This window comes from Lampetra fluviatilis, chromosome 45 (genome assembly GCF_964198595.1).
Source record: "Lampetra fluviatilis chromosome 45, kcLamFluv1.1, whole genome shotgun sequence".
Classification (NCBI taxonomy): domain Eukaryota; kingdom Metazoa; phylum Chordata; class Hyperoartia; order Petromyzontiformes; family Petromyzontidae; genus Lampetra; species Lampetra fluviatilis.
This window is the reverse complement of record NC_136319.1, coordinates 1455494-1480175: the sequence shown is the minus strand read 5'-3', so window position 1 is coordinate 1480175 and position 24682 is coordinate 1455494. Positions and strand designations below refer to the sequence as shown.

The following is a 24682-nucleotide window of genomic DNA, read 5'->3' as shown; positions in this document are numbered from 1 at the left end:
CTGACTGTCTTGCATCCATTGCCCGCCCTTCACCACGATATCAGTCAATAATAATCGAAAAATAATACAGTACTTACGTGTAGAGTATAGCCGTGAAAGGCCAAAGAGCTAACCTCCGCGATAGCTAAATTAGTACATTAAAATATTGCCCAGGATAGATCTAAACCGCGAACGATAAAACTGCGAAATTCAAGGGTCCACCGTATACGAAGACAGATTACACAAAGAGCCCCCGTATAATATTAGCAGACTGTTGGAGCAAGTTTTATTAGTGAGCAGCAGCGACCATGAAGGCCGCCAGGGCACACGAGGGGGTGGGTGACCAGCACAATGCCCGGCCGCCTTTTTCTCCTCAGTCGCGATGTTTACTACACACTGCACTAGGTATTCCTTTGAGGCTTAGTCGACCTAGGGGAGAAGGCCCAGGACCGGTTCAAATAATCGCAACCACTCGTGGTGGTGTTGGTGGCAACTGTGAGCAGGAATAAAACTCGCATCTCTGCCGGGTTCATAGTTCAGTGGTAATTGCACAGACGCCTATGCTCTAAGCTGTGGAAGAATGGGATTATCTCTCAATAATCATCTCACAACAGAGCCATCGCGGTTGAGTCTCTGATTTGTATTAACAAAAAAGCTCTATTATTTAGATCAGTGTTTTTTTAAAGGAATATATTCTTTCGATAAATGTTCATTTTAAGCTGAATCTAGAGAAGTGTGTACAGTATCCGTGTACAACTTGACGTACAGTATTTGTTTATCTAGGGCACAGTCTAACATTCTAGGGCGTGTCTCGTGATGCCAATAACATTGAAAGCATTTAAGGTTTTTTACTTCCTCCTTTACTCTCGCTATAAGAGTTCCTGGTCCAGCGTCTATCTGAACCACACAGCGAGTGATCCGAGTGAAGCACATAACTCATGGCAAGTGCGACTCCCAGTGAGAGTGTGGATAGTGAGCTGAGCTGCTCCATCTGCCTGGACACGTTCGTCTGCCCTTCCACGCTGAGCTGTGGACACTCGTACTGCATCCAGTGTCTGGAGGCCGCCTGGGAGACAGCGAGCAGCTTCCGCTGCCCGCAGTGCCGAGCAGCCTTCCCTGTCCGACCCCAGCTGAGGCGGAACGTGGCCCTCGCCAACCTGGCAGAGCAGCTCAGAGCTGAAGATGTGATGACCACGGGCGTCGTGTGTGACCATTGCAGAAACGGCCAGACTCCTGCAGTGAGGACCTGCTTGAGATGTGAGATGTCTTACTGTGCGACGCACTTGAGGCCACACGTGGAGAATCCCAGGCTAAGAGACCACCTCCTGGTGGATCCCATCGCGAACCTGGAGGAACGACGGTGCCGGCAGCACAGACAGGAGCTCATTCTTTACTGTCAACAGGATGAGATCCTGGTCTGCACATTTTGCACCATGGCTGGAGAACATAGAGGGCATGAGGTCATTACAGTGGAAAATGCTCAATGGTCAAAACAGGTGAGATATAAATCGCTGCTGTAACCCAATATCCTACAGTGTGACTACAGCATTCTCGGTGTGTATTAAGTGCGAAAGTCTGTATATTATCATTTATATTTACATATTATGAGGTAACTCATATTTTATTATGAGGGAACTCATATTTTGCCAGTATTGTGACGTTCAATCAATTCAATGTGGGCAATACGGATTGTAAAACTGGCACACAATAGAGAGCAGAGACACGGAAGATGAGAATGTTGATTTGAATGGATGTAAAAGCAGGGTATTACCTGCTTTATTTATAAGACAAAGCACTTCGTGGCATAGGTAGCAGCGATGTAAAATGCAATTCACAGGATAAGATTTGTACATGTGATTATCAATGATAGGTGGAGAGAAATTTGGAGTAATTTGAGATTCTTCAAAAGTGCTTTGACCATGGACTTAAAGGAGGCAAATGGAAGACCATTTCAGTGCGAGAAACAAGGCCGTCAGACAGGATTTGATTGTCGATAGAGCAGATTTAGATTTGTCTCGAAAATTACAACTTGCCGCTAATATAAACGCTGTGTGTTCCATTCTTTGACAGAACATTGGCTTGTGGTTGAACGTTGCCACGGTGAAGCTTGGCCAACCACCAGAGTGATAATTGTTTTTTTACCCTTCTATCTGGCAACAAAACTGACACCTTTTTACAAGGAGTCATGTTTGCATAGACCACAATACCTGCAGTCATAATGCAAACAAAAAACAACTCTGATAATGTACACTGTCCTTGAAGTTAATTGGTCCACACCCGAGACAGCTTTCCTTAGAGCCTAGTCTCACATGGGTTGGACCAGATGGCGCGCGTCATCTGGGCGCCTTTTGGCGTCATCTGGTCCAACCCATGTGAGACTAGGCTCTAAGGAAAGCTGTCTCGGGTGTGGACCAATCAACTTCAAGGACAGTGCACATTATCAGAGTTGTGTTTTTTGTTTGCATTATGACTGCAGGTATTGTGGTCTATGCAAACATGACTCCTTGTAAAAAGGTGTCAGTTTTGTTGCCAGATAGAAGGGTAAAAAACCAATTATCATATTTTTACTGGCAAATGAGGTTCCAATGGTGTAACCACCAGAGTGTTTAGCCGTCAGGCTATTGACAGGTGAAATGGAGCAACACAGTGCGGGATTAAGGCCACATAGCCTGCAGACTGGGTGGGACTTGGCGTCGGCAGTTTCATGTATAGAGCACTTACTCCTGCCAATGCCAAGCCGTGCCAGAGGCAATCACATGGGTACAGATTGCATTGTGAAATCTGAGCACTTGGGTTTAATTTTACAGAAAGTTAAGTTAAACATCCCAATAAATTTCGATTTAAAGCTTTCGTGACTGCAGGGATTCATCTTCTTGGTTCTTTCGGTAAAGTCACGTTGAAGGGAAATAATAAAATAATTTGTATTATTATTCTTTTATTTTTTCCCTTCTACATCCCAATAAAGGCTATTCACGTCAATAATCTTCGCCATCATTATGAATATGTTTGTGGTTGCTGTTTGCGTTGTTGCTGGTAATATTCCTCATATCGTTATCCGATTATAGTGTTAATATTGACGTTATTGGGTTTCCAGTTGCTGACAATATTATTCTGAATATATTTATTCGTATCGATATTCTTAGAAATACTCGTACCACATTTATAAAATACTAGCGGGAAGTACCCGGCGTTGCCCGGGTCTTAAAAATATTTCAAAACTACTCTTAAAGATCTAATAGCAGTGCGTACTGACTGTGGTGGTACCTGCTATGATTACAGCAGTGCATACTGTGGTGGTACCTGCTATGATAACAGCAGTGCATATCGACTGTGGTGGTACCTGCTATGATTACAGCAGTGCATAATGACTGTGGTGGTACCTGCTACGATTACCCCCAGCCACAATCTCCCCGGCCGCTCTGCAGTAATATCTACGGCCTATAGTGGTAGCATCTAGCGACTGTATAGTAGTAATAACTGCACGCATCGGGGTGGGGGGGGACATCACACAGTGAAGAATTAACGTCAGCGTTTAGTGTATTTTTATAGCACACAGTGAAGAATTAACGTCAGCGTTTAGTGTATTTTTATAGCATTTTTAACGCAAAAGAAAATGTCCCCCTCACTCCCACCGAAGGCGTGCGACTTGGAATGAACTGTCCGACCCACCAAAGGCGCGTGAGTTGGTATGGTCGTGCAGGCGTCATAAATAGATAAATAAAAGGGAAGCGCACAAAATCGGTAATTACACTAATTTTTAGTTTACGGATGTGAAAAAGGAATAGGGCTTGCTCACCGCGGGGCTTACGGCATGGTACCTAGCTATTTTCTTTTCACATAAACCCCACCGTTGGATATCCAAGCGCGCGACCACACACAAACCCACACACAAACCCACACACAATTTGTTTCTTTTATATATATAGAAGAGAAGATAGATGTTTAACCTGTGTATGAGGGTGTGGTTGTTCCTGCATTGGACAGCGGTGGTGTAGTGGTTAGAGCACTGTGCTATGAACATCATCACATAGCTCTCCCTACCCTGAGTCCTGTCCTACTTGTCCGAACACACCCAAGCAGCAGCCCTGCCAGCATCAAAGCTGTCTGTACTCCTGATACCACTCTTGAACTTAGGTTGGTTTCCTTAAAGATTTAGGATTTAAGTTTTCGTGTTTTGCCGCACTTTCATGCAAAGTGTGTGCTGTAGATATCTCGGGAGTTATGGTTATTGGTTACCCGAGATTACATTGTTGGGAAAAAACTGGAAAAAACACGAGCATGCGAGTTGGCACCCCTTAATTAACCAGCCACCTACTTGAGACACGACTGTTGTGATGCCTCCTAAAGACCACCTCGCAGCCTGGGAGGTTGGGCGTTTCAAAAGAGCGATGATTATCTCTGGGCGATCCAGGAAACCTGCCTACAAGGCTTTCAGTTAAAGACATGTGCCAGATGATGAAAATGATGGTAATACTAAACATTGCGTGTTTATCTCCCCCATGTAAAGGAGGTGTTTAGACTCGAGAAGACGATGAGAGAGGAGAAGAAGACTACAGCAGAATCACGGACACAGCAGCTCAAGGGCGCCTACAAGCGTGTGCAGGTACAGAAATACACACATACACATGCATGTACAGAGACACAGACGCGCAGGTACAGAGAGGCAGGTATTGTAGCTACAGAGGCACATGCACCTACAGGTATACAGAGAGCTACAGACACCTACAGGTATAAATAGACAGGTGCAGATACAGAAAGATACACAGACACGTGCAGGCACAGAGAGAGAGAGACATACACACAGACTCATGCAAGTATAGAGGCACAGACCCAATGACACGTAGATACAGAGAGATACACAGACGCATGCAGTTACAAACAGAGACACAAACAATACAGATACACAGAGAGACAGTGTAACATGTAGTAGGCTTTTGCCGCCAATATTTTCCAGCCAATTAGTAAGGTTTGTCACTTAAACAAAAAATGTCAATTAGTTACTAGTTCAGCACATCGGTATGTTAGAAAGTACACCCAAAAAAATTACAATTTGAGTATGACGTTTCACTGGTCGGGTGATGGCGGGTTTAACGAAATATTTACATTTACACGATCTAACCAAAAGAAAACCCTCTATTATGGACACAGAGAGAGATTGGCTTAAGACTGCCCATGAATAATTTATTTGAATCTCCTTTCATGCATTGAATTTCTCCACGTTCTAAAAAAATGTCACCTGTCTCTCTGTATGTAGTTAGGAGACATGGCTGTATCGAGGTTCTTTATGAAGTCACATCGCACTGTGTTGTGTTCTGTTTCAAAGCGCATCATGGTGTCTCTGCATAGGAGTCACTGAATGGAACCAAAGAGCGGATCAACAGAGAATTTAAGTGCAGGAGGGAGCAGCTGAGGGAGGAGGAGAGGGAGGCGCTGGAGCGCGTGGACGAGGAGGGCCGCTCCGTGCTGTCCCGCATCCAGGCGACCATCGCTCGCTATGAGAGCAGAGCACAGGACCTGGAGCAGGAGATCAACCAGCTGCTCGCCGCCCTCACCGTGCAGGACCCGCTTTCCTTCCTACAGGTGGCCCGACTTCCATTCACTCACGGCCTTGGTTTATCAGAGGGTTCATCTACAACCAGAAAAGGGTCACCACTCTGCGAGACGTTAACATTGTAGGCAATTTAATTTCAAAGTTTTTAGATCTGGGTGGAATATGTGGTGTCCAGAAATAGACGTAAGTTTGCTTCCATGTGACAATCAGATTTGGACTTGTTCAATACAACCTCACCATAGTCAAAACTACAATATGTCACTTGGTAAACATTATCTAACCATTAATTTAGGTGCTAGACCTGTAACGAGTGGTTTTATCATTTGTAGAGGTCCGCCCGTGTCCAGTAAAACAAACTCTTTTTTTCACCATTCTTCATTTGCAGTTATTTGATCATTTCGTGATGGGGCATCTGTTTAGGATGTCAATGTAATGTAAATTGTGGGTTTGTGTTTTTCAGAATCCCGTGCATGAGAATTTCAGGTCAGTACCAACCCAGACTCAAACTCGAGCTCTGTCTGCCACCTGGTGGACAAATCAGTGAATGGTCGTGATGTGCTTCCGAATAAATTCCATTGTATGCAGCCTGTACAGGTCGTCCCGATATGTTGTTTCACACTCACGTCACCGACTTGAGGAATACAACGTAAAATGTCCCCGCACATACGTCGTTTTGACTGAGGTGCATAGCAGTTAGCACGCCGCTCTACGAGCCCGGCGATCCGAGTTCAATTCCTGCTCACGACCAACAACCAGTGACGACGATTATGTTTTTATCATTTTTGACTCGGCTCAGCTGAACTCTACTCTGGGAGGAGGGGGGGGGGACTGTAAAACTCGCGCATGCGCCGCCTTGTTCTCAGTCCCATCGTGTACTCTCGCGTGCGTTGCGAGTGCTCATTGTAATCGGCGTGGACTTTCGCAAAATATCGTTGCACAACTCATCCACTCCTCAAAGTAAGATTTTTTTAAATTATAGGTTAAGGTAAATCTTTTTTTTTAATGCTGTTTAAGATTCTGTGCTCTTTTCCACTAATTTTTTTTTCTGTTTGAGTCATTGCTTAAACATTTCACATACGTTTTCTATTAAAAAAGGGAAAATGCTTTAAAGTGTACAGGGCTGCTTCGCAATGCTCGGTAAATGGTGTTCAATTAAATGTTTGATAAGTGTAAATGATGTTTAAAGGTTCTTGAACTCAGAATTGGTTCGAAATGTGTACATTTTGTTGTACGCTGTAGTACATGTACAGTACATGCACAGTACCTGGATTTGTCCCATGTAATGTAGGTATTTTGGTTGCTAGTTACGAAACACAACATTTCCCTAAGTTATGATCCCTTCCCTACATTATTCCATTGTTTTTTTATGGGAAAAATTGCTCTGCTTTGCATCGCATAGGTCCCTACCCTCCCTTCTGCCATTTGCATTCCTCTGGGGGAAAAGTTCTCGTTATACATCGTTTCGTTATAAGTCTCAACTTTCCAGTCCCATCCCCGACGTATATCGGGGATGCCCTGTATAGTATCTTTGTTACCTTTTGAAGCAAAGGTAATTAGTTAATCTCTTAATTAACTGTCAATCATCCAGATCAAATTCATACCATAACTACATTTTGTACATTACCATTTGCCGAATCAAATCCAGACTGAAAATATTAACCATGGCCACGAGTAAATAACTTCACAATTATTCTTAATCCAATTGTTTGGTCAGAAACGGACAGTTATTGAGGACTTTCAGTGAGACTTCTTAAGCAGCCAAGACTCCATGTTCAGTAATCGCAGTTTCAGTGCTGTGGAGCCAGAGCGAGCTGTCTGAAGGAGGGAAGGTAAAGAATGACCCTGATTCCTTAAGGAACCTCATCAGAGACACGGACCCTCCTCAGACTCTGTGTGCCTCGTGTTGCGTGTGTAGAAGGACATGACTCCTCATTAGACACGGAACCTCATTACACTCTGTCTCTTGTTGAGTGGAGAGACATGGACCCTCACTGGACTCTGTGGGTCCCGTGCTGTGCGACATGAGTTGGATTCCCGCTCGCGGCCAACACTAGTGACAATTATATTATCTGAGCCGGTTCTGGGCCTCCCCTAGATCGACTCAGCCTCCAATGAGCACCTGGTGTAGTGTGTAAACATCGCCACCATGGAGACAAAGGCGGCCAGGCGTGGTGATGGCCACCCATCCCTTGTGTGCCGTACCAGCTTTCATAGGTGCTCTCTAATAGCACTTGCCCCAACAGTCTGTTAAGGCTATACTGGGAATATTTGTCTTTGTAGAGAAATAGACCCTCAGACTCTGTGTGTCCTGTGCTGTGAGTACAGGAGCTCAATCTCTCAGGGGTCTCAGGATGACCCAGCCCCCATCTCCAGCTGTCTGAACCTCGCAAAAGCCATCTCAGTGGGAGGCGTCCAAACGAAGCTTCTGCCTTTTCTCGGTACGTACCTCTGCCACATTGGCCTTCGTTAGACTCCATTACAGACACTGGATTGCCTACAAATCCTACTTGTGTGCAGGGTGTCCTTTATTTTACCCAGGCTTGAGTGCATTAATGCAGCTTGTCCCTTTTGCAAGGGGGGCCTGCATAGATTCAGTTCATGAAACAGGCACAAAGGTGCTGGACAAAAAATAGTCAATAACACGAAGGGTCTCATTTATCAAGAGTTGCAAACAACAATGTGAAAATGTTTATTGAGAGCAAAATGGCGAATTTGTAAGCCATGAATGAAGCACGTTCCAGTCCTGTCACGCTCATTTAGACACTGACGACCACGCGTTTTGTAGTGGGTACGAAGTTGGTTGAGGAAAGTGAATTCTTAGTTAGAATTTAGATGAACATGAACCACATACAAGTAACCTATCACACTAGTCTGCGTTAGTATTTGTGTACACATACTATTCCTCGGTAATATATGTGTGCATCATCATAATGCTCCATGGGCAGATATCCAGTAGGTGTCCACTGCCCATTTCGTATATTTTTTCCACTTTTTTTTGTCTTGTGCCAATATGGTCAAGTAGTACCATATCTTTCTAGCACCAATCTCTTATAACACCGTCGTCAAGCCATTCTCTCTTAGCTCTTCCCCTGTTTCTATCATTTTTCAGAACACACTTGGAATTTTCCTGTTGTCCATCCTACATATGTGTCCAAATAGTGCCAGTTTCCTTCTCATCATTGTCTCTATCAGGTATTCTTATATGTCCAACCTTTTTCTTCTACATTGGTCACTCCACTAATCGAGCTTCGATGTAGTATCCTTCTGTAGCAATACATTTGAAGTGGCAATATCTGTCAATATTTTTAGAGTTTCCAAGTCTCGCAGGCGTATAAAATTGTACTGGACACGCATGTTCTGAAGATGTTCAGTTTGGTTTTGTAGCCGATTTTCATGCTTTTCCAGATATTATAGAATTCTGCCATTACTTATTTTGCCTTTGCGATCCTCGATCTTATGTATTTTGTGCAGTCCCATGTCAGCACGCTTCCCAAGTATACAGATTCCTTTACATTCACAATCTTTCTGCTTTCTATTATTACTTCTTTATCAATATCATCCCCTCCGAACGCCTTCGTCTTTGTCTTTTCCACATTAATCCTCAGTTCTGAATCCGTTTCTGACCTATTCAGTGTATGAACTCTTTCCTGCAGTGCTACACAGCTTTCTACCATCAAATCTATGACGTCCGCGAATCTCAGGTTATGTATTCTTTCTCCTTGCACATATATTCCTGTGCTGTTGTCATGAGTGGTATCGATCACTCTTTCCAAGTACGTAATTTAGTTGTTTGGTGATAGTGGCTCTCCCTGTCTCATACCTATTGTTATTAGGAGTCATTGTCCTATTTTATGTCAAAACGTTATTACTGTCTTTGACCTTTCATCTATATCCTGCATAATCTGTAAGTCTTTTCCTTACTCCATTTTATGTAAATTCTGCCCATGTTATATCTTGCTTAGTCGAATCCAATGCTTTCTGGAAATCGATGAAACAATAATAAACCAGCCTATTCTTTCTCTTTGCTGTCTCTGGTATGATCCGTAACATCAAGATTGCTTACTGTGTTCCTGTCTTTCCTAAACTCTGTTTATTCATCCACCAAATAGTCCTCAGTGTGTGCCTTTAATCAAGTAAATAGGAGCGTCATTAGTATCTTCCCCATGTGGCACATTCGTGCAATGGTTTTGCAATATCTACAATTGGTGAGATCTCCTTTCTTGGGTATCGCCACAAATATGGATTTTGTACATTGCTCCAGTATTTCTCTTCTCTCCATATTTGCTTGTACAGATCATGGATGTTTTTCATAAGTTCCTTACCTCCAGCTTTTATGGTTTCTTCACTTATGCCTTCTACTCCTGGACTTTTGCTTTCCTTAATGTTTTATTGCCTTGTCTACTTCTTTGTACAAGATGTTATAATTTTCGTCATTCCTTAGTGGTGGGGGTATTCTTTCTTATTCATCCAGAAGCTCTTTATTATCTTGATCTGTATCCATATTTAGATCACTGCAATACTCAGTCCATCTATTTTTTGTATCTTGTTTGTCCATCAGGATCTTACCGTCCTTGGCTTTTATCGCTGTTTGCCTTGGTTGCCTTTTCCTATCTGTGCTCTTCACTAGTTTGTAGACCTCCCTAGTCTTGTATACTCCAGCGTAGGATTCACTGTCGCTAAATTACTTTTCCAGCCATTCCTGATTATCCTATATTGCCGATGTCAACAAGGATGCGGACCTTGTTGACCCGGGTGACGTCTGAGCCGGTATCCTTCTTATGTGGTCGTCATGTGCATTGGATTACTTTAATCTTTTTCTTCATGGCTGAAGTATCAGCAACCTTTTGCCTGACCCTCCTGTTAATCCAGGCTTGGGGCAGGCTCAGATATCCAGTGGATTAGGCACCCACGAGGCAGAATTTATTTGTATACACATGTTGTGTGGTGAACGACGACTCGGAGGTAGGTTTCCAGGTAAGGGCTTGCGCCGGTTTATTAACACAAGGGAGCAATAACTGTACCAAAGGTAGGTGCCCCAATACTGGGTCCTTCACGGGGACCTTGGGCTCTATCTGCTGCTAGCCCAGCTATCTCTCGCTCTCTCACTCGAGTCGGGACAAGGGCTTAACCAACACCGCCCGACCGAGGAGAGCAGCACCCCACCTAACCCTAGCTGGCTCGTGCAGCCCTCTCTCAGCCTTATCCCTGGCTATCTCTTGAACCTCTCTCCATCCCGGGCTCCCACAACGACCCCCCTTTCGTCACGGGGCCCCCCTTAAGTACCCCCAGGTTGACATGACGTCCTCGCACCTCACCGCGCATATGATGTCACGTGTCCATACTACTCCTTTACACATATACTAGTATGCATTAGTATTTGAGTACATATATAGTATTCATATTGTCATACATTTTATAATCATTGTGCATTAATTTCCTATTTGAATTATTGCATAATTACTATAATAGAAATTATTATACAGTACACAATGTGCATTTGTACACGGTAATTGTAATGCTTGTGTTGCTATCGTACACACATTGTTGTGACTGCATGCACGTGTCTTCACTGTCATTACCACAGATGGATGCTCACCAACTCTAGACACAAACTCAGCCCACAACGAACTCCAGATTTCCTCTGATCTCAGAACAGTGACATGGAGCGGTGTCTCCCAGGGTCGCCCCCATCACCCACACCGATTTGAAGTCTATCGACAAGCTCTGTGCTCCGAGAGCTTCTCGTCGGGTCAGCACTACTGGGAGGTGGACGTGGGGAGCAGTGCATGGTTGTGTCGGATTGCAGTCGCATACGGGACAATCCCACAGAGAGGAAGTGGTCCTGAGTACCTCCTAGGAGGGAGTGATGTCTCCTGGAGTCTACAGAAATATAACAACAGCTTATCAGTGTGGCATGGCGGGGTAGAGACCTTACTGTCAGTGCCAGAGCCTCCGCAGAGAGTCGGGGTGCATTTGGATTGGGACGCAGGACTCCTGTCATTTTACAGCATCGACTCCATGGTGCTGTTACACTCATTTTACCAAACCTTCACTCAACCCCTGTATCCTGGGCTGTACGTGTGGGGTAAAGTTGGTGACTCAGTGACGATTGTGGATCCGAGTCGTGGATCCTGAGAAAGATGAATGTGAACACCGTAGAGATCTGATACAACACACGACAATCACACCATCATCACTTACACGCAGTGCTACATATTGGTGGGCACAGTGATTTGGAGTGCATGGCTTCGATTATAACGTAGGTGAGTGTAATTCCTCACAACCTTTTAGCGATCATAAAATAACTACCACTGTGGGTGTGAAGCCAACATCATTGTATTCTCCCTGCCAGTGGATTGTGTTTATAGTGTAGGGGTACAATGTTGAGCAATCGTTAAATGGAATGTGTTTATATAGTAGTGGTGTAATGGCTATAGGGGTACAATGATTCTCTACTATTGCAACTCAATTAACTGTCTTTATTCCTGGTGGTGAATGCAACAGCATCTAGTGGTTGGAATATAAAAATATTCTTACAGATGCATTGAGTCTGCGATTCTCTGTGTGAGTTTGTGTCTGTGTGTCAATGTATTGTCTGTGTGTGATATGGGCCTCTGTGTGTGTACAAAAACGTCATTATAATACTTGTATCATTGATTCCACATTAAACAATTTTCACGAATCTAACAATGTTTGTACATTGAAGTTCATTCGCACCGTACATAACCACTGCGCTTATCGAAGGTACAGTGGAAGGACAACAAACTAAATACAAAAAGCAGTTTGAAAAAGTTAGATTTCAATCTAGATGTAAAAGTGCATAGCGCCAGTGACTTCCTCATATCAGAAGGAAGCGTGTTCCAGATGGACACAAGCACATCCAAAATCGCACGATGCAAATGTTGTATAAAGAGGCTTTTTCCAAAAATGTATATTAAGAGTGATTCTGCCTATTTTTTTGTTGTTGTAATAATTGATCGGGGTGTAGCGCGGGGGCGCGAAAAGGGGTTCCCTCCCCCCCCCCCTTTTGCCTCCTGCCTCTACCGGGCTTCAAAGGCCGCCACAAAGCACTTACAAACAGTAGGGGCCACGGATCTTCCCGAATGGTGAGAACAGGAGGGGCGATTGAACAGACAACTGTTTTTTGTTTATTATAGTACAACGGTAAAAGTTCGAAGCTTGGCTATAAGAATAAGTCGCCATTATAGACTGCACTCATTAAGAACCAGGCTACAATCTACATTAGTGGGTTATTATTTCTCGTATATTATTATAATATTAATATTCACCTTTATTTATTATTTTTCTTCTATCTACGCGACTTTACCGAAAGAACCAAATAATGAATAAGAAGCACGGATCACTGGCGACACAGACGGAGAACAAGTTAATAAAACCCTTGGAATACCTGTGGTAACAACTATGGTAGATCACAAATCTTGTTTAAACATAAACCAAATAATACTTATGAAGTATTAGACTGAGGGTCATCCATAAGAAATACAATGGGAAACAGATAAATCACACACGACCAAGATAATATGTATTCCATAAAATCAGAGCCTCCCAACCTCCTTTGTCTTCCAGAAGTACGTGGTAGCAATAAATGACACATGCAGGGAGGGCGCCTCCCCTTGAGATATCAAACACAATGAAGAAATTCCAAACCACGACGGAAGTACTGTAAACACTTACAAACAGCAGGGGCCACAGATCTTCAAAACATACCTTTGGTCCACTTACAGAGTCAAAACCGCAAAAAGGGATACAAGACTAAGATAAGGGGTGGAAAATAATATTATTTTCTCTCAATTTACAACCCGTAAGAGGGAACGGAAAACATGGTAACAGGAGGTCATACTTCAAGAGACGGCACCCCTATTTGTGAGAGACAAGAAAATGTAACACCGCCAACCGTGAGGGAAGAGGGAGGGATGCAACCGGACAAAAGGAACCCACCCCCTCCTTCCAGATTAATTATTGCAGAAAGTTTAAAAGCTAGAAAAACACACTTATGGGAAATTGAAAGCATCTGTTTCCACAGATGGCGAGATGGCTTGAGGAAGGAGACAGGAACCAGGCCTTGATGTGACTTAACAGACTACTTCAACTTCTTGGTTCTTTCGGTAAAGTCACGTAGAAGGGAAGTGATAAAATAATAAAAATAAAACATAATAAAACAATTCTCACGACGTTTCGGCCACAACGCAAGCAGCCGTCCTGAGGACGTCCTGAGGACGGCTGCTTGCGTTGTGGCCGAAACGAAAATTGTTTTATTATGTTTTATTTTTATTATTTTATTACTTCCCTTCTACGTGACTTTACCGAAAGAACCAAGAAGATGAATCCCTGCAGTCACGAAAGCTTTAAATCGAAAAGACTACTTCAATACATGATAACGGACACACACACGTACATCGGACAAACAGTTGCTCCCACAGGCTGAGTGCGAAATCAAAGGAATTCCGGTCCTTTGTGAGAAGGGGAGCCGAGGTGGGAGAATTTTAGATATAAGCAAGAATACAGCACACACGTTTTAGTCTTGCTGCGGCAAGCTCAGGGGGTGGGCCCCGCAATCGACCAAGGATGGCGAGGCTTGCAGAGTAGTGATGTGTCACCGAGTGTGAGTTCAGCGCTGACAGACGAAGTATCGCTAAAAGTTGTATTCTACATTGAGTGCCAGCTCCCACCAGCAGCTGCAGTAGAAGAGAAAGGGAGAGAAAGAGTAACGAGCAATGACAAGCAAGCAACCTGGAGAAAGGGCGGAAAGCGCCAAGTATCGACCAAGCGAGCATCGCACAGGGCCAGCAGCGGCTAACGACTGCCCACGAGTGTGTGGACTCGGAAGCCGAGCACACTCCTGCAAAGGTCGCGTCTACAAGGATCAACCGTGCATGGTGCAAGGGAGAAAGCGTGACCGGCGCAACCTAGGAAGGGTGTCGGCACTGGCGACCAGCGGACGAGCTGCGAGTGCAATCGGGCGCCATCAAGGATGAGCGTTGTGCCGGCTCGGAATCATTCAGCAGTGGAGAAGAAAGCACGGAGAAAGAGAGATAGTGCGTGACCAGCGCGACCGAGGAAGGGTGTCGGCACTGGCGACCAGCGGACAAGCTGCGAGCGCAATCGGGCACCGTCAGGGACAAGCGTCGTGCCGACTCAGCTCATCCAGCAGCAGAGAGGCCTGTAGCTGCCGCCAAGAGATAGAGAGAGAGAGCGCCATGTGTATGACACGCCCACACACACACACGACTCATCGCCCAGCAAGGAACCAAGGCATTTTGGGTACACCCACACACACACATAACGCACATATCGGGACTGATAAGATTACTCCAAAGTTCTCCTTGTGTTTCGAACAGGGCCATCCTAAGGTGGTGCGTCAACTATTAGCTGATCATGAAAAGCATTGCTGCCCATTGAGTTACGTGGATATGGTCGTTTAGAAGTATTTTAGTCATTTTTGTTAACTGCATAACTGTACCAATGAATTAATTGATGAAACTAAACATTTATAATCATTTATGTTACGAATCTACACACTTACAGGGATACTATTGTGTTAAAATATTTATTTTGATCACAGAATCTTGCCCGCGAATGTATTGAAGCCTGAGCCAATTGAGAATCATTTCTTCGACAAGCAGGGACAGCTGCCGCACAGCATTGTTCCAAGACATTTCGTTAATTGAATAATGTTACCAATGAATTAATTGAGGTCTACTTTTGCCTTAGGCACATGCTTATTTATTACTGTTAATATGAATATTGTCACATTAATTTTAAGGACTTTTTCCTATCGCCGTGTATGGTCACTTTACTCTGAGGAATTAGCCGAATGTTCTATTACCCAGTTTAACAAATGTGACCATTGAGGGCTAAATGTACGGATCAATGAGGAAAACATCTCCAGGAGTACTGTGTTGACATTCCTAGCATAAGAGGTGGCATATTAGAATGTTATGTTTTTTTAGATATTAAAGTTGCTTAACACAGAAGAGTCTGAGTGGTGCCTTCCTAAGTTCATGCATAATAATCTTAATTATAAGAACTGTTTCCTGCGGTGAGATCTGAATTTTGAGACCTGACATAAACACACTAAAACATAATCAGTAAAAGTTAAAGCGAGAATCATTGTATGATCCTGATTGATAATACAACCCTAGACAACGAAGCCGAGCCTAATTAGCACAATTACATACACTTGCATAACTTCATACGATTACACCTTCATTGTGTAGGGGCGTGTATGGGCTATGTGTAGCGACGTAAACGGACTGTGTACACTTACGTGTAGGGGCTGACACAGTCGAGCAGGGGCAGTCGCAATATCCCTAGCCCCGGAGCAGGAGGGGGCTGTGGGGTGTTCTGGGATCCCCCGCGACCCCATCCCTCGGTTGGGAGGTGTATAAAAGCCCGACCTCTCTACAGGCTCGGGGCCAGTCAAAAACAGAAGCAAGAAGACCGGTCAGATAGGACGCTGGGATCGCTAGTCCCGCTGCCCTTGTCAGGGCCGGGACTCTGTGTGGCTCAGTGGTGAGACCCTGGGAACCCCCGGCCAAACGTCCTTGAAAGGGCCGGGTCTGAGCGGGCCAGTGGTTGGAACCCGCACCTTATCTAAGTCGGGTTAGATTAGCCACTGCACAAATGATAGATACAACTATTACATTATGAACATGGTCTTGTGGATTGTTCTTCAGGTCCTCCTTCGGTTTTGCCCTCTTCCATGTTTAGAATCAAAACGCGTTTATAATCATTGGGGAATGGAGGGGGCGAACGGGAATAATTATTTCGGAAGGATTGATACGAAGAACGTGCTGAGAGATCCAAGATTGGATGGCAATCGGGCAGCTGTAAATGTTGCTCTGGAGCATCGGGTCCAGAAGCTGACATGAACACAGACACTGACCTTGCAGAGCCAGTGTCCTGTGAGTTCAAGCACCATTGCAAATCTGAAGCTGAAAGACTTTTGCTTGATTTAATAATAGATATTTACTGTACCAGTTTAAACAATCTGATTAGTACTTGGCTAGATCACTTGGTTGATGTTCCACATAACAAATCGACCTGTGTTGCGCAGTTACTGATTTCCCACCAAGTGGCCCTTGTTTTATTGACTACTAGCTGGAAGTTCCCGGCATTGCCCGGGTCTTAAAAATATTTCAAGACTACTATTAAAATCTAACAGCAGTGCGTACTAACTGTAGTGGTATCGTTGCACAACTCATCCACTCCTCAAAGTAAGATTTTTTTAAATTATAGGTTGAGGTAAATCATTTTTTAAAATGCTGTTTAAGATTCTGTGCTATTTTCCACTAATTTTTTTTTTTCTGTTTGAGTCATTGCTTAAACATTTCACATACGTTTTCTATTAAAAAAGGGAAAATGCTTTAAAGTGTACAGGGCTGCTTCGCAATGCTCGGTAAATGGTGTTCAATTAAATGTTTGATAAGTGTAAATGATGTTTAAAGGATCTTGAACTCAGAATTGGTTAGAAATGTGTACATTTTGTTGTACGCTGTAGTACATGTGTAATAAACGACTGGACCACGATGTCTGGCTCAGTGTCCTTTATTCGGTTCGTGCTGTACACCCACACGGCTGTCTTTACTCTGTAGCTTCTCCACGGTGCTGACTCCAATGTCGGCCCGATCCACAACAGCAGCCCCGCTGCTGTTTCTCTCACACAGCCCCCCTTGGCTGTACTCGCTGCAACTCCTCTCTCTCCACAGCTCTGACAGCCTCGTGCTGTCTCCCTCTCTCCCTCCGCAGCTCTGACAGCCTCGTGCTGTCTCTCTCTCTCTCCGCAGCTCCTCCTGGCAGCCACACCGCTGCCTCTAACACGCAGCCCTCTCTCTCTCTCTCTCCGCAGCTCCTCCTGGCAGCCACACCGCTGCCTCTAACACGCAGCCCTTCTGGCTGTCTCCTCTGCAGCTGCACACCACTCCGCAGCTTCCTCTTGTCTTCGGGGTTGGCTCCCGATGGCCGTCGGTGCCCCCCCCCTCTTCTCACTCGCCCGCGTGGCCTCACTCTTTTCCGCTCACACCCCGACTGACTTCCCCTTCCGGTTTACCCGCTTAAGGACCCGAACCTTCCACCCACGTCACATGACTCCACCCCCCGTGACGTCACATCCGGAAGGTCGCTTACGCCCGCATTACACCACCCTCCCCCGTAGAAAAATCCCAGCCGACCTCGGCTGACCAATAGCAAATCGTAATGCGGCGAACCGAGCTTCCCCCCCTAAAGGACACTAAGCATACAATGTAACAGCAAGAACAACAACAACAACGCAATTAACATCAACGAACGTACAAAAAGCATGCAATAAATACAACTGTAAGAAAAAAAAATAACAAGACAGCAACAATCAACGAAACGTAAGCGATTTGGAACGTGTGCGGGTCGCCGGCCCGTCCCGGACGGTCGGCGGCCCACTCGCAGAACGGGAACGCGATGAAAGTCGAGGAATGACAGGGGGTAATCCCCCTGTCGCAGCTGGAAGTCCACCGACGTCCCGTGTCCCTAAAGAGTTAGTCTTGGGCTTGTCCTGTGACCGTGCCCGCAGCTGGGTCGGAAGGGCTGCAGGGCTCGAAGGTCCCGCAGACCTGGCAGGCGTCCTCCGAGCAGGGCCCCTCGTCCCCCGCAATGTCACGGCCGGCCTGTCTGGAACAGGTACGACAGGCGCTCTAGCAAGATCAATGGACGCAGGCAGGGGAGAGTCAGCAGCAACAGACCCCGGCAAGGCAACATTGGGGGATGACGCATCATGTAAGGGAGCAACATATGGTTTCAAGCGCGACGTATGCACAACCCAGCGACGAGACCCAATCTGGACGCGTGCTGACTGTGGGTTGGGAACCGCAATGAGGCGTACGGGACCATGCCAGGGTTTGTGCAATTTCGGCGAGGTCCCCGGACGTACCTGTGGACAATGAAGCCAGGCTAGGTCCCCAACCTTCCAAGGGCACTCCCCCTCAGACCGTCGCGCATATCGCTCGTTCCGGGCCTGGGCTTTGGCCGTAGCCACGCGGGCATTCTCCCGCGCCTCTGTGACTCGGCGAACCGTGTCCTGAATGTATTCAGGAAGTGGTTTACGAGGTCCCTTCACCCCAGTTCCCAATTGCACATCCACCGGCGGCACGTTTTCCCGACCATACATAAGGTAAAACGGCGAATATCCTGTAGCCGCATGAGGCGTCATCCTGTACGCCGAAAGCACCCCGGGGATGTGCAGATCCCAATCTGATTGTTGTTCACTCACGGTATGGCAAAGCATGGCAGACAATGTCCTGTTCAGCCGTTCAACCATACCATCCGTCTGCGGATGGTATGGGGATGTCCGTACTTTCTTAGTCCCAAGGCCCGCGCACACTTCCGCCAATAATTTAGAAGAGAAATTCCTGCCCTGGTCCGTGAGGAGTCTCTCAGGCGCCCCCTTATCCATAATATACCCAAACAAAAAGGCGTCGGTAATGGCCGCGGCTGACTGATCGGGCAACGGCCAGGCCATCGGCCAACGGGAGAGGTACTCAACCCCTACCAGCAAATATTTATTACCCCTCGCCGATGGTGGAAAAGGTCCCAATATGTCCAGTGCCACCAATTCATTGACTCGAGACACCTGAATCGACTGGAGAGGCGGCACGTAAGGATGTTTCGGCGGCTTACGTCGTGCACACGCAGGGCACGCGCGCACGTGCCCTACGACATCTGTCGCCATGCCGTGCCAAAAATAATGACGTTGCAACGTCAACAAGGTCTTCTGCACCCCTAAATGTAAGAGAGTGTCACAATGGAGGGTTATAATCAACTCGAATCGCAAGGACGTTGGTACCACCAGGCGCCAACGTTCCTGGAACCCCTCCCGCCACATAAGCAGACCATCTCGGAGAGCGGTTTGCGGCCCCATAGCCGTACTCGGACTCCCATTGTCCCTAGCAGACCGCTTCCGCAAGGACACCAATGACTCATCCATCATCTGTTCCCGGATCCAGACAGACCGCGGCAGATTCAAAACCCCGTCAGCCGGTCCCGGTTCCATCGGAGTGTCCGACTTCTCGACGGCCAACGTAAGCGGCTGAGGGGGGTTTGGAATCGGCGAACACCTATGCGTCCCCGACTCACATTTACAAGGGGCGCGCCGCGGTAATCTGGAAAGTGCGTCAGCGTTCGCATGGCGCACTCCCTTCCGATGTTGAATTTGGAAGGAAAATTCCTGTAGCGTGTCCAACCAACGTGCCAACTGTCCGGATGGCTGGTCAATTTTAAGGGCATATTGCAAGGCCGCATGATCCGTACGCACAATAAAAGAACGACCGTAGAGGTATGGTCGAAATTGCCGTAGGAAAAAAACAACCGCCAATAGTTCTCTGCGAGTGACACAGTAGCGGGTTTCCGCAGGAGACAAGACTCGGCTACCATACGCCACGACACGCTCTACACCCCCTTTAGACTGTGATAACACCGCCCCAATACCTGTGTCACTCGCGTCCGTATCAAGAATGAATGGGTGATCGAAATCGGGATAATCCAATGTTGGGGCCGTGGCCAATAGATCACGCAGACTCCGAAAGGCCGCCTCCTCCGGCTGTCCCCAAACAAACTTCCGTCCTTTACCCGTAAGGAGATGCAAGGGCCTCGCAATCGTCGCAAAACCCGGCACAAATCTTCGGTAATACGAGGCAAATCCCAAAAACCGCCGAACATCCCCCACGGTGGCCGGAGTCGGCCAATCCCGGACGCACGCCGTCTTTTCCGGATCCGTGGACACTCCCTCAGCACTCACAATGTGCCCCAAATAGCGGACGGACCGTTGCAGTAGGTGACATTTCTTTGGTTTGAATTTCAATTTGGCAGAACGCATCCTCGTGAACACTGTCTCCAGCCGCGTCAAATGTTCATCAAATGTGCGGCTGAAGACAATAATATCGTCCAAATATATAAGACACGTCTCCCACTGCAACCCCGTCAAAACGAGCTCCATCAATCTTTGAAATGTAGCAGGGGCCGCATTCAATCCCATCGGGAGACAGTTGAATTGAAATAACCCCTGCGGCGTACAGAATGCGGTTTTCTCCCGTGAGGACTCGTCAAGGGGAAGCTGCCAAAATCCCGAAGAGAGGTCCAGTGTGGAAAAGAACTTAGCCCCCGACAATGCGTCGAGGGAGTCATCCATACGCGGCAGGGGGTACGCATCTGCCACCGATATCTTATTCAATTTGCGGAAATCAACACAAAATCGCAATTTGCCATCCTTCTTCTTAACCAAGACGACTGGAGCGCCCCATGGGCTGTTAGATGGCGATATAATGTCCGCAGCCAACATGTCTTCCACTGCCCCCCGTACGTGTTCTCGCTCCGCAGGACTCATCCGATGCGAATTTAATCGAATAGGGGCAGCATCGCCCGTCTCAATGTGATGGTAAAGCAACGAAGTGCGGCCCAAATCCAAATCATCGGAGCTGAACACATCGGAATATGTCAACAACAATTTACGCAGCGCACCACGTTGCTCCATGGACAGGGAAGAATTTCCGTCACATAAATGAGCAACCCAACGATCATCCGAACTCCTTGGCTCGGAAACCCCAGCAACAACTCCCCGGCTATGTGGACAATCATGGGTCGCAAACGCCGTAGTGGCATGTGCCACAACCGTACCGGCCGGGACACGGACGTTTTCTCCCCCCGCATTAAGCACCTGTAAAAACGGTAATTGATCCGGCCGGACGATGGTCTGTGCCCCCACTAACGCCAACCCGGTTGTTATCGTGGCGGACGGTGACAACAAGACCCCTACTGCTCCTAGCCGATCAGGCAGGGGCTTCCGATACCGCAAGCGTATAAGCATCTGTGTACCAGGTGGGATGTCCACAGATGCGACGGACAGCGCCTGCACTTGTACGGCCGAAGCAGGTCGCCCCCAGGGCGACGGCAGAAACGAGATTTGACGGCCCCCCGGCAGTTCAATACAATTCTCATTGATTTTGATCAAAATGGGCATCTTAGCCAAAAAATCGGTGCCTAACAAACAAGGAACCGCCAAAGATCTCGATATCAACACAACACCCGAGGCCGACACATCCCCAATAGATATCTTAGCATCCACCTGACCCACGATACCCATGCTACCCCCGTTCGCAGCGACGCACGACCCATAAACCGGACGCACAGCCCCCGGCGGGATGCCCAACAGATGGAAAATGACATCCGAAATAATAGTCGCAGACGCGCCGGAGTCGACCAAAATGCGTACGTCCACCCCTTGTATAGACCCCGGTACAGTGGACGAGCCCGTAGCAGCCGCGACGACTCTCCGTGCCAACTTGCGCCACTGCGTGACCGAGCGACAAGGCCCCGTCGAAGGGCATGCTTTAACCACAACGTTAGGATGGCGCAACGACGGTGATGGGTGAGGTGTAAAGCCTTGCCGAGTGTCTGGTGCGTGCCGACATGCCTGTTTCGGAGGATCTTTCGCCGACTTGACCGGTGCCGAGGCCTCCTGCTGTGGCGGAGCCGGGAAGCGGGCCCAGCAGTCTCTGGCGTAGTGGCCCCTACGCCCGCAGCGGAAACATTCGGCCTCGTTGCGCCGAAGCGCAGGCCTCGCCTCCTGACGGCCCCGTTCTGGTAGCGCCGCGCGCGGTCTCGGCCCGCCGCGTCCCGTCCATGGAGCGGAGGCGGCCGTCAGTTGTTGAGGGCCCCAGTCATCCGGAACATAGACAGCCTGCGCAGGGTTCCACCCCAGCGCATCCCCTTCTTTGACGGGCCCCCCCGTCCACGCCGTCACTTGTTTCCAGCGACGGAGGTTGAATTGCGCATCGAGACACTTAGCAGCCGTCCGGGAAGTTAGCTTCTCATGCCCACACACAGGCATGGGGATCCCTAGATCCCGAGACAGCTCCAACATTTTCCCTAATATGAGAGGCTCGAGCAGGTCCTGTGGCGTCTCAGGATAAGCTGCCATGGCCAGCTCCAGCACCGCACCCCTGAACGCCACGGGCGACTCCTCTGGTGCTCGTTGTCGTTGAGCGAATCGCCGATGCGCATCATCTGGTGGCTCATAAGCATCGGCCATTTCTTGAAAAACACCACATAAAGTTGCCTTCTTATCGGTCGTTATGGAACGGAAGAATCGGACAGATTCGTCGTCCAGGAGAGTCGGCAACACCTCCAAAGCCTCCGCATCGGTCCATCTTGCTGTGCGTACCGCCGCCAAGAAGCGGCAGGCGAACGCGCTCCAGTCCCCACCGACGGAAAATTCTTTAACCGTTGTAAGGTGGCGACTCCGACTCCTCTTCCCGCCGTCTTCCAATGGTGGTGGTTGTGATGGCAAATTCAAAATGGCGTCGGCCCGCGGCGTGGCCAAGATGGCGGTTTGGCGCCACGGAGCGCGCAAAATGGCGGCCTCTTGCCGCGTGGGCAATGGCGGCGGCAGGACAGGCAACGTGGCGGCCCGCGGAGCACCAATTGCATCATCCATCGTCCCTGGCGCGACGAGATGGCATAGATGCGCCAGGACGTCCTTAAGTGCCTCCAGTTGTACCGCCATCGCTTGCCATCGTTGATCCGCGTCTGATGATGTCGACGGACCCGCCACCGCGCCAACATCCTCCACTCCCGTTCCCGTGGTCGCCTCAGCCGGGCTCTCCTCCACCACCCCAACAGGATCCGTGGTTGGAGGGAGTTCGTCGTCGTCGGACGAAGAAGCCGATGCAGGCGCCGGATTAACTTTCTTCCTCACTTGTTTCGACATGCCGTTGCACTTCCGACACCAGTGTAATAAACGACTGGACCACGATGTCTGGCTCAGTGTCCTTTATTCGGTTCGTGCTGTACACCCACACGGCTGTCTTTACTCTGTAGCTTCTCCACGGTGCTGACTCCAATGTCGGCCCGATCCACAACAGCAGCCCCGCTGCTGTTTCTCTCACACAGCCCCCCTTGGCTGTACTCGCTGCAACTCCTCTCTCTCCACAGCTCTGACAGCCTCGTGCTGTCTCCCTCTCTCCCTCCGCAGCTCTGACAGCCTCGTGCTGTCTCTCTCTCTCTCCGCAGCTCCTCCTGGCAGCCACACCGCTGCCTCTAACACGCAGCCCTTCTGGCTGTCTCCTCTGCAGCTGCACACCACTCCGCAGCTTCCTCTTGTCTTCGGGGTTGGCTCCCGATGGCCGTCGGTGCCCCCCCCCTCTTCTCACTCGCCCGCGTGGCCTCACTCTTTTCCGCTCACACCCCGACTGACTTCCCCTTCCGGTTTACCCGCTTAAGGACCCGAACCTTCCACCCACGTCACATGACTCCACCCCCCGTGACGTCACATCCGGAAGGTCGCTTACGCCCGCATTACACATGTACAGTACATGCACAGTACCTGGATTTGTCCCATGTAATGTAGGTATTTTGGTTGCTAGTTACGAAACACAACATTTCCCTAAGTTATGATCCCTTCCCTACCTTATTCCATTGTTTTTTTACGGGAAAAATTGCTCTGCTTTGCATCGCATAGGTCCCTACCCTCCCTTCTGCCATTTGCATTCATCTGGGGGAAAGTTCTCGTTATACATCGTTTCGTTATAAGTCGCAACTTTCTAGTCCCATCTCCGACGCATATCGGGGATGCCCTGTATATTATCTTTGTTACCTTTTGAAGCAAAGGTAATTAGTTAATCTCTTAATTAACTGTCAATCATCCAGATCAAATTCATACCATAACTACATTTTGTACATTACCATTTGCCGAATCAAATCCAGACTGAAAATATTAACCATGGCCACGAGTAAATAACTTCACAATTATTCTTAATCCAATTGTTTGGTCAGAAACGGACAGTTATTGAGGACTTCCAGTGAGACTTCTTAAGCAGCCAAGACTCCATGTTCAGTAATCGCAGTTTCAGTGCTGTGGAGCCAGAGCGAGCTGTCTGAAGGAGGGAAGGTAAAGAATGACCCTGATTCCTTAAGGAACCTCATCAGAGACACGGACCCTCCTCAGACTCTGTGTGCCTCGTGTTGCGTGTGTAGAAGGACATGACTCCTCATTAGACTTTGTGTGTTTCGTGCTGTGTGTGTAGAGACACGGACCCATATTACACTCTGTCTCTTGTTGAGTGGAGAGACATAGACCCTCACTGGACTCTGTGGGTCCCGTGCTGTGCG

At 47.7% G+C, this 24682-nt stretch overlaps 1 protein-coding gene across 1 annotated transcript; it reads left to right on the top strand.

Annotated features, from left to right (window-relative positions):
- The first annotated feature begins 888 nt into the window (after positions 1-888).
- Positions 889-11960, top strand: LOC144947462 (E3 ubiquitin/ISG15 ligase TRIM25-like). The gene is made up of 6 exons (XM_078876695.1): positions 889-1475; positions 4487-4582; positions 5326-5559; positions 5991-6013; positions 7856-7968; positions 11115-11960. Exons 1-6 carry the CDS (start codon positions 918-920, stop codon positions 11663-11665), a joined length of 1575 nt encoding a protein of 524 aa, XP_078732821.1. The 5' UTR covers positions 889-917; the 3' UTR covers positions 11666-11960.
- Positions 11961-24682: the final 12722 nt, after the last annotated feature.

Bases quoted from the DNA above. Each gene is read 5' to 3' on its own strand.
- LOC144947462 (XM_078876695.1), top strand. From the start codon at position 918: ATGGCAAGTGCGACTCCCAGTGAGAGTGTGGATAGTGAGCTGAGCTGC. The intron at 1,476-4,486 runs GTGAGATATAAA...CCCCATGTAAAG, and splicing joins ATGCTCAATGGTCAAAACAG to GAGGTGTTTAGACTCGAGAA. The intron at 4,583-5,325 runs GTACAGAAATAC...GTCTCTGCATAG, and splicing joins GCGCCTACAAGCGTGTGCAG to GAGTCACTGAATGGAACCAA.